The sequence below is a fragment of the Rhinopithecus bieti genome, unplaced genomic scaffold (assembly GCF_001698545.2).
Source record: "Rhinopithecus bieti isolate Rb0 unplaced genomic scaffold, ASM169854v2 scaffold_14885, whole genome shotgun sequence".
NCBI classification, from domain to species: domain Eukaryota; kingdom Metazoa; phylum Chordata; class Mammalia; order Primates; family Cercopithecidae; genus Rhinopithecus; species Rhinopithecus bieti.
Genome location: NW_016807971.1, coordinates 214,217 through 224,697, shown reverse-complemented (window position 1 = coordinate 224,697; position 10,481 = coordinate 214,217). Strand labels below are relative to the sequence as shown.

The 10,481-nt window shown below is 48.8% G+C and overlaps 1 protein-coding gene across 8 annotated transcripts in view; it reads left to right on the top strand.

Annotated features, from left to right (window-relative positions):
- SLC28A1 (solute carrier family 28 member 1) overlaps window positions 1-10,481 on the top strand; it is a 71,456-nt gene that overhangs the window by 50,998 nt on the left and 9,977 nt on the right. For all 8 annotated transcript variants that reach the window (XM_017884286.1, XM_017884285.1, XM_017884287.1 and 5 more), the window contains 3 exons: window positions 7,103-7,233; window positions 8,952-9,120; window positions 9,247-9,444. In XM_017884286.1, the coding sequence (XP_017739775.1) occupies window positions 7,103-7,233; window positions 8,952-9,120; window positions 9,247-9,444 (498 nt within the window). The remainder of the gene's footprint in view (window positions 1-7,102; window positions 7,234-8,951; window positions 9,121-9,246; window positions 9,445-10,481) is intronic.

Here is a 10,481-nt window from a genome sequence, read left to right as displayed (position 1 = left end):
TTTTATTATATAGATCACTCAAAAATATTTATTTTTTCTTTTTTAACTCCCCACATGACACCAACATGTATTTATATATATTTTGAGACAGAGTCTCCCTCTGTTACTCAAGCTGGAGCACAGTGGTGCGATCGCAGCTCACCATAGCCTCAAACTCCTGGACTCAAGCAATGCTCTCACCTCAGCCTCCTGAATAGCTGGGACTACATACATGCACCACCACCCCTGGCTTTTTTTTTTTTTTTTTTTTTTTTTTTTTTTGGTAGAGATGGGGTCTTGCTATGTTGCTCAGGCTGGTTTTAAACTCCTGGGCTCAAGCAATCCTCCTGCCTTAGCCTCCCAAAATAGTAGGATTATAGGCATGAGCTACTGCATCCAACTTCAATCACTTTAAAAATATTCTTTCCCTTTGATCCAGCTAGAAAAATTGTGATATAGGGATATTCTCACAAGTGTTCAAGAAATGCAAAATTTCAGCATTATTTGCAAAAGCAAGAAAACAGGACAGCCTAAATGCCCGGCAGTACAGTTACGCGCTGGGTGCGTTGCTCCACACAAGGTGGTAGCATTCTGCATGACAGTGAGGTGGCCTGTGTGTGCTGATTTGAAGACTGACCCTGCCATGCCTTCGCCTGACCCCCAGGCTCTCTGGATGCTGTGTGTGTGTGAAAGGGGGGGATGGGCAGGTGCGGTGACCAGAGAATGACCTATACTGTCCCCTTCTTTAGTCCCAAATTCCACCTGTCTCTCTCATCTCTGTCCCTGGAGATGATGAGGGATAGGTGAAAAAACAGCCAGCCTGCCCTTCCATCTCTCCTTCACTCTGGATGCCTGGACCACACCAAGAAGCTCAGCTCTACATCCCACAGAGCTGTCTGGGCAGGGCCGGCTATTGCTTGACTTTTCAAGAAGTCCCCTTGTGCTCAGGAGCTTTGGTTTCTGGCCTGGCACCCTCCCATCTAGAATTCTAGAGACTGTCATCTCGTTTGCACCTGTCTTGCTGAGGCCTAGAAAGGGCTCATTAAAGCTGGTGCACTCCCCACCTACCCCACCACCAATTGTTTTTGGAAGTGTAGGGGCCAAGGGAAAATTTCCCTTACACCCTCTGAAGGTTCACGGAAAAATCAACTCACAAAAGGCAGATTAACAGGAGAAAGGCACACAGATTTATTTAATGTATACACATGGGAGCCTTCAGAATGAAGACCCAACGATACAGGGAAATTTTGTGCTCAGGTTCAACAAAGTATGGACAGCCACGGAGAAACAGAATTGGACAAACACAGTGTGATCTAATACTGAGTAGAGGAAAAACAGCAAAACCTGTCTGTGTAGACTCTTCTTGGCCTCTCTGAGCATGCATTTCTTCCTTCTGGAAGGGGGGTCTTATGACCTACAGTCAGACAAGGTACGTCAGATAATTTCTTTATTGCCAGTTTTCACCCAGAAAGGCAGAGAGAAGTTAGAGCAATGATTTTAGGCTTTGATGGCTGGCTTTTGGGAAAAGGGCTTCTGGTCTCCACGCCCTGCCTTCGAGAAGAGGAATTCTAGTTTTTATGGCTAGCCTTGAGGGAGAATTAGACTGAGAGATGGGAGGACGAGAGAGAAAAATGTCTTCCGAGGCTGCTTCTGAGCCCTTCATTCTGGGTATTGTTTTCCGAGTCCCAAGAGAAGGAATCTGATATTTCAAAAATGGAAACCCAAAACTTTGTTCCTGAAACTTTTCTTCATGGCAGGATATTGGGGGAGGGGATGCCATTATATTTTCAGAATTTAGGGTTTTAAATGTCTTAACCTTGTTCTGGTTCCCTCAGCCAACGAAAAGAATAACCCTGGTGTTCTTCCTAGTCATTACTTAGAACTTAAACACTGGAAGAATGCTCGCCCATTTCCACAGTCTGGCTTAAAACTCAGCCCTTTTTCCTTCCCTTTCTCGGGCAAAAGTCCAGGCCCAGCCCTGGGCAATCTGGCTTCCCCATTCATAGGGCCTGGGTACCCACTTCCCTTTAGCTGCACAGAATGGGCAGAGGCAGCCAGGATCAGCCCTAGGTGCCCTTCAGCCTCCATTCACAGTCTCTGATTTGAAAGCCCCGGACTACAACTATAGCTGGCCCAGAGTTTGAAAAGCACCTAACAAACCTTCCTTCCCTCCAATCTCTAGATCTGCCCCTAGTCTTGTCTCCAGAGCAGCTCTCTTCTGCCACCACCTGGCTCATGGCTGTCACTGCACCAGCCCTGCACTGCACTCCCTCTAACTTTCTTCCCCAGTCAGTTCCTCGGTATCTTTGGCTCTGCCCTCAGCCCCTGAATCCCAGAAGGGTCTCTCTTGCTCTTTCCTTCAAGCTCCCAGATTCTTTTTTTTTTTTTTTGAGGCAGAGTCTCCCTCTGTCGCCCAGGCTGGAGTGCAGTGGCTTGATCTTGGCTCACTATAACCTCCACCTCATGGGTTCAAGCAATTCTCCTGCCTCAGCCTGCCAAGCAGCTGGGATTACAGGCATGCACCACCACGCCCAGATAATTTTTGTATTTTTAGTAGAGACAGGGTTTCAGTATGTTGGCCAGGCTGGCCTCGAACTCCTGACTTCAGGTGATCTGCCCACCTTGGCCTCCCAAAGTGCTGGCATTATAGGCATGAGCCACTGCGCGTGCTCTCGGCTCACTGCAAGCTCTGCCTCCCGGGTTCACACCATCCTCCTGCCTCAGCCTCCTGAGTAGCTGGGACTACAGGTGCCCGCCACCACGCCCGGCTAATTTTTTTTATTTTTAGTAGAGACGGGGTTTCTCCGTGTTAGCCAGGATGATCTCCATCTCCTGACCTTGTGATCCGCCCGCCTCGGCCTCCCAAAGTGCTGGGATTACTGGCGTGAGCCACCGTGCCCTGCCAGCTCCCAGATTCTTAAGACCACTTTGTTGCTCAATCTCTGGCTCCCTTCTCTGCACATCCCTCCTATTGCTGATATCTGGATATATCTAGACCTCCACTGGCCAATACAGTAGCCCCCAAACACATGGCTATTGAACACTTGAAATGTGGCTAGTCGTATTGAAAAACTTTTAAGATGTTTTATTAATTTTAATTTTATTTTGCCATCCATATTGATAGTTTTATATTGATTACATGGGTGGAAAGAAAATATTTTGGATATATTGAGTTAAATTAAAAATGAAATTGATTATTAAAATTAATTTAATCTATTTCTTTTTTCTTTTTAAAATGTGGCTATGGCCAGGCGTGTTGGCTCACACCTGTAATCCCAGCACTTTGGGAGGCCGAGACGGGTGGGTCACCTGAGGTCAGGAGTTCAAGACCAGCCTGGGCAACATGGAGAAACCCCGTCTCTACAAAAACACAAAAATTAGCCAGGCATGATGTCAGGTGCCTTTAACTCCAGCTACTTAAGAGGCTGAGATGGGAGAATTGCTTGAACCCAGGAGGCAGAGGTTGCAGTGAACCAAGATCGTGCCATTGCACTCCAGCGTGGGCAACACAGCAAGACTCTGTTTCAAAAAACAAAAAAAATGTAGCTACTAGGCTGGGTACAGTGGCTCATGCCTGTAATTCCATTACTTTGGGAGGCCAAGGCAGGAGGATGACTGAGACCAGGAGCTTGAGACCAGCATGGGCAACATAGGGAGACCCCTATCACTATAAAAAATTTTTAAAATAAAAAATTACCTGGGCATGATGGCACACATCTATAGTCCTAGGTACTGGGGAGGCTGAAGTGGGAGGATCACTTGAGCCCAGGAGGTCAAGGCTATTGTGAGCCATGATCATACCATTACACTCCAGCCTGGGTGACAGAGCCGGACCCTTTGGGTCAGAGAAAGAAGGGCCATGGGCAGGTGTGGGCCCTGGGATGCTAGGATGGAAGGCTTTCCTGACCAGGTGCCTGGGAGGCAGGGCTGGGGAATGTCACAGCCCTGCAGAGTAGTTGGCAGTGGGGAGGTGGGTGTGGGCTGGCCCGGTGCCCAGGGAGTCCTGCCTGTGCAGGACTCAGCCCTTTCCATGATGAACTGGAAACTAGCAACCCCAGCATTTGAGGCTGTGACCACAACTGGGTCACCCAGGGGACAGTGTCCAGGAATGTGACAACTTCAGGGTGTGTTCCCTGCTGTGACTCAGGTTTACAAACCAGATATAATCTACAAGTCAGAGGAAGGGGCAGGATCCTGCCTGGTGGAAGGAAAATACCAAGATTCCAGGTGTGGCACCATCCTAGCTGGGTCTGGGCAACTGAGGAGGAAGCAGGTGAAGTTGCAAAGCCCGGCCCAGAAAGTCCAGAGAGGACACCTGCCCCGAGTGGGCTTCATCCAGCAAGGGGCAGGGGCCCAGGCTTGCGCACCCAGTGTCCACACAGGGCCCTGGGGAGGTATCAGGCTGCTGCCAATTCTTGTTCACGTTTTAAGGAGTTTTGTCGATCATTAAAAAGAAACAACTGGGGTTTAGAAAAAGAAGGACACAATTCCTTGGATTCAGAGTCTGAGCGGGTCTCCAGCCTGGCTTCTCAGCAGCAGGCCTGGCACTTCCCTGAGATGGTAATGAGGGGTGCCCATGATCTGCCCTCTGCTTTTCTTTTTTATTTCTTTTTTTTTTTTTCTTTTGAGATGGAGTCTCACTCTGTCACCCAGGCTGGAGTGCTTGGATCACTACAACCTCTGCCTCCTGGGTTCAATCCATTCTTGTGCCTCAGCCTCCCAAGTAGCTAGGATTACAGGCACCCACCACCACACCAGGCTAATTTTTGTTTTTTGTTTTTTGTTTTTTTTTGAGATGGAGTCTTGCACTATTGCCTGGGCTGGAGTGCAATGGTGCGATCTTGGCTCATTGCAACCTCCGCCTCCTGGGTGTATGCGATTCTCCTGCCTCAGCCTCCCGAGTAGCTGGGATTACAGGCACGCATCACCACACCTGGATAATTTTCTCTATTTTTAGTAGAGACGGGGTTTCACTATGCTGGCCAGACTGGTCTCGAACTCCTGACCTTGTGATCCTCCCGCCTTGGCTTCCCGAAGTGCTGGGATTACAAGTGTGAGCCACTGCGCCTGGCCTAATTTTTGTGTTTTTAGTAGAGATGGCGTTTCACCATGTTGACCAGGCTGGTCTTGAACTCCCGACGTCAAGTGATCTGCCCACCTCGGCCTCCCAAAATGCTGGGATTACAGGCGTGAGCCATTGTGCCTGGCCTGCCCTCTGCTTTTATCAGCCTGAGTGTCTGTCTTCAACTTACCTCCCTCCTCCTTTTTATTTTTATTTAACACTTGAGAATGCAGTTGGCTTATTACAAACGTTAAGAAGAAACATCTATTTTGCTTTTTTGTTTATTAAAAAAAAATTGTCGTGGACATTTCGAAAGATACCAAAATGCCTATAATCTTTGGGAGGCCAAGGCAGGCGGATCACGAGGTCAGGAGACTGAGATCGTCCTGGCTAACACGGTGAAACCCCGTCTCTACTAAAAATACAAAAAAAAAAAAAAATTAGCTGCGCGTGGTAGCGGGCGCCTGTAGTCCCAGCTACTCAGGAGGCTGAGGCAGGAGAATGGCGTGAACCCGGGAGGCAGAGCTTGCAGTGAGCCGAGAGCGCGCCACTGCACTCCAGCCTGGGTGAAAGAGCGAGACTCTGACTCAAAAAAAAAAAAAAGAAGAAGAAAAGAAAAGAAAAAAAGAAAAGAAAGATATCAAAATGCAGAAAGAAAAGAAAATTGGCTGGGGACGGTGGCTCATGCCTGTAATCCCAGCACTTTGGGAGGCCCACGTGGGCAGATCACAAGGTCAGGAGTTCGAGACTAGCCTGGCCAACATGGTGAAACACCATCTCTACTAAAAATACAAAAATTATCTGGGCGTGGTGGCACATGCCTGTAATTGCAGCTACTCCAGAGGCTGAGGGAGGAGAATTGCTTAAACCCGGGAGGCAGAGGTTGCAGTGAGCCAAGATTGCACCACTGCACTTCAGCCTGAGCGACACAGCAAGACTCCGTCTTGGGAGAAAAAATAAAGAAAATCACCCCTGGCCCCACTAGCCGTGGACAGTCAATTCATTGCCATTTTAGTGTATTTCTTTCTAATCTTTTCATGCATCGTTGTGGAGTTTGTTTCCCTACTGCCCCCAGCTTTGTTTATTCTCTACCTGCAATGTTGTGGGCCCTTTCTTGAGGACCATCATTTTCAGTGACAGCCTGACGATGCTTAGCCAGTCTCCCATTGTTAGATGTCTGAGTTGGTTCTGGTTTCCCTGCTTGGTAAATGATACAGTGATGGGGGAAACATGTCATATTTCTCTGAGGAAAAGAACAGAGAAGCAAAGGGTTTGGGGTCACACTGAAGATAAAAATTTCTGGAAGGGAGAATCCCAGGGGCCGACACTGCTCTGCCATCTTGCTGGAAAGGGTTTTCGTAGTGTGGCTCCCAGAAGGAGACTCAGGGCCAAACGGTGGCTGTCATAGGAGGCAGATTTCCTGAGAAGGAGTTCTCAAACTGCAGGATTGGATGTGATGGGTTGCCTTGCAATGGTGAGTTCCCTGTCACAGTAAGCATTTGAAGAGAGAGCCTAGAGAGGGAGTACCTTCCTATGCTAGTACATACCTACACTAAGGTGGAATTGGGTTAGCTCTTAAATCCATTTCATTTCAGCTCTCAGGTTCTAGAGCTTTGTCTGAAACCATCACAAATTCCTCCACTAAGGGGGAAACCTCAGCTCACGGGGATTAGTGGTCAACAGTGACAGCCTAAAAAGGAAGAAAGAACCTTGAACTTAGAGCCAAAAGATGTGATGGGCTCTAATTCCTTCTCTTCCTTTATTTTGGGAAGCCGTATTTCATCCTTTGGAGTCTCAGTTTTCTTGTCTGTAGAATGAGGATAATAATATTTGTCATTCCTAACTTGGGGAAGCACCAGGAAGAAGTAGAAGGTCCTATACACACAGCCTGTGACCTTCGACACATAAAAGGTATTATTATTAGTGATGACAGCAGTTATGGCAACGAGGTCATATCAGTGGGACAGACTACACATGTGCCCTTGCTGCCTGGGCCACACTCCTTGGTCGCCAGCATTTCTTCTGACTGTCCACCTAGAACCCGCACTCTCACTCTTGCAGATCGATGCCACCTCGTTGATTGCCGCCTCCGTGATGGCTGCCCCTTGTGCTTTGGCCCTCTCCAAGCTGGTCTACCCCGAGGTGGAGGAGTCCAAGTTTAGGAGGGAGGAAGGAATGAAACTGACCTATGGGTGAGCACAGCAGGAGGTCCTGCAGAGGGGGTAGTTGTACAAAATGGGGGGAGCAAAACAGAGGGTACTGTTCTCTCTGTCCTTCACTGTCTTCCACCAGCCCAGGCCCATCTCTCCACTTTCCCTGCCCTGGTTTTGGCTTCATTGCTATTTTAGTCCATTTTCTGTTGCTTATAACAGAATACCTGAAACTAGGTAAGTTATAATGAATAAGAATTTATTTCTTACAGCTATGGAGGCTGAGAAGTCCAAGGTTGAGGGGTCGTATCTGGCGAGAGCCTTCTTGCTGCTGGGCATTCTGCAGAGTCCCAAGGTGGCATAGGGCATCACATGGTGAGGGGTTGAGGGGTGCCGGGGAGGGAACTGAGCATGCTAGCTCAGATCTCTCTTCCTTTTCTTAAGAAGCCACAAGTCAAGGCCAGTTGCGATGGTTCGTGCCTGTAATCCCAGCACTTTGGGAGGCTGAGGCAGGCAAATCACTTAAAGTCAGGAGTTCGAGACCAGCCTGGCCAACATGGTAAAACCCCATATCTACTAAAAATACAAAAGTTAGCCAGGCATAGAGGGTCACGCCTATAATTCCAGCCACTTGGGGGGCTGAGGCACGAGAATTGCTTGAATCCGGGAAGTGGAGGTTGCAGTGAGCCTAGATCGCACCACTGCACTCCAGCCTGGGCAACAGAACGAAACTCCGTCTCAAAAACAAAAAGCAACCAGTCCTACTCCCATGATAACCCATTATCCCATTAATCCATTAATCCAACATTCAGGAATGGATTAATCCATTCGGGAAGGCAGAGCCCTCATGACCCAGTCACCCCTTAAAGGTCCCACCTCATAATACTGCCGCACTGGCATTCAGACCATAGCATTTGCAAAAATGCACACTCCAGTTCTCATATCTTAATTTCCAGTCTCTGACCAGCAGGAAACAATGGACTGAGCAAGTCTTGGGAGTGTGGCTGGGTTCTTGGGTCTGTGGCCTGGTGTGTGTACATGTTGAGGAGAGTCATAGAAAGGCCCCATGCCCCCATCTCTATGTGCCTGAGCTCTGACCACCAGGGTGTCAACCACACATTGACATTCTGAGTGCCATCTTTGATTTCACTCACCTCCTAACATCCTGTTATAGTCTTAATAACTGTTAGGTAACATTTAAACCTTAAACAATGTTGAAAAGGCACCACATTGGACACATTTGCTTGGGCACAGTGGACGACCCCAACCTCACAACCTTCTGAGGCACTGGAGCAGCGCTGTCCCATGGAAATGTAATGTGAGGCGCCTGTTATTTTCTAGTAGTTGTCTTTTAAAAAGTGAAAAGAAATGGGTGATTTTAATAACCCATTTTACTTAACCCTGTATACCCCAAAGTACTGTCATTTCAACATGTAACCAGTACAAGAATTATTGAGATATTTTGCATTTTTTGGTACTAAATCCTCAGAATCTGCTCTGTATTTTGTACACCACAATTCAATTCAGACAGCCTCCTGTCACGTGTGGCTGATGGCTTCCATTTTGGACAGTTCAGCACTAGAAACCTGGATCTTATCCCAGTGCTTTAACCAGCCCCTTTTTCTCTCTGGGTCTCAGGGAAAATTAGAATTTCCTGCTCTGAAATGCTCTTCCAGGGTTCCTATTTGAGCCTATAGGATAGGGACCCTTGCTGATTGTGGAGACAGGCCAGTAATGATCATTCTTGATCACAATAACAGAGATGCTCGGAACCTCATAGAAGCAGCCAGCACCGGGGCCACCATCTCCGTGAAGGTGGTCGCCAACATCGCTGCCAACCTGATTGCGTTCCTGGCTGTGCTGGACTTCATCAATGCTGCCCTCTCCTGGCTGGGAGACATGGTGGACGTCCAAGGGCTCAGCTTCCAGGTGCGTCTCTGGCCACCACACTCAGTCTGTAGAGAGGATGGGCCCAGGTGGGCAGTGAGTGGTGGCTGGAGGCTCAGCAGAGCCCAGGCCCAGCCCTCAGTGCCAGTCATACCCTTGTGCCCTCAGCTCATCTGCTCCTACATCCTGCGGCCTGTAGCCTTCTTGATGGGTGTGGCGTGGGAGGACTGCCCAGTGGTAGCTGAGCTGCTTGGAATCAAGCTGTTTCTGAATGAGTTTGTGGCCTATCAAGAACTCTCCAAGTACAAGCAACGCCGCCTGGCAGGGGTCGAGGAGTGGGTCGGCGACAGGAAGCAGTGGATATCCGTGAGTGTCCCAGTCCCTTACCTGTGGCAGGGGGATGACACAGCACAGCCACTCCTGAGGGCCCCTGGCAGCTGCTCTCCTGCTCCCTGGGCCTGGCTGAGACATACTGAGGTGGTGCTTCACCTCCTACATACTGTAGTCCTGAAAGACAAGACAGCTTCGGGCTTCGCTGCCATCTTTCTCAAGGCCTCTTAGGAGGCTGAGGTGCGGGGAGAGAGGATTGTTTGGGATGTCTGAAACCTAGCTCTAGATGGGTCATTTTTCACTGTGGCCTTGGGCCAGCCACAGCACCTTTCCTCTTCTGTTGGAAAACGGGGTGAGATGCCTGCCATATCTACTCCAAAGGCATACACATGTGCACCCGATGAGCTGGGAGAGTGAGTGAGATAAGGAGACTTCACTAACACCTTCACTGTTTTGTTTTGTTTGAGATGGAGTCTCCCTCTGTCACCCAGGCTGGAGTGCAGTGGCACATTCTCAGCTCACTGCAACCTCCACCTCCCAGGTTCGAATGATTCTCGTGCCTCAGCCTCCCAACAGATGCCTGCCACCACGCCCAACTAATTTTTGTATTTTTAGTAGAGACGGGGTTCACCATGTTGGCCAGGCTGGTCTTTGAACTCCTGACCTCAAATGATCCACCTGCCTTGGCCTCCCAAAGTACTGGGATTACAGGTGTGCGCCACTGCGCCCGGCCTCACCTTCACTGTTAATATGATGGATTTAGTGCAGGGGTTGGCTCTTTCTGTTAAAATTTATTTTTAAAAATTATAAAAGCTCTATAAAATTAACCTTTCTAAAAGAATAGTAATATTATTGAGAATGAAAAAATTACCGGCCGGGCGCGGTGGCTCAAGCCTGTAATCCCAGCACTTTGGGAGGCTGAGACGGGCGGATCACAAGGTCAGGAGATCGAGACTATCCTGGCTAATACGGTGAAACCCCGTCTCTACTAAAGAATACAAAAAACTAGCCGGGCGATGAGGCGGGCGCCTGTAGTCCCAGCTACTTGGGAGGCGGAGGCAGGAGAATGGCGT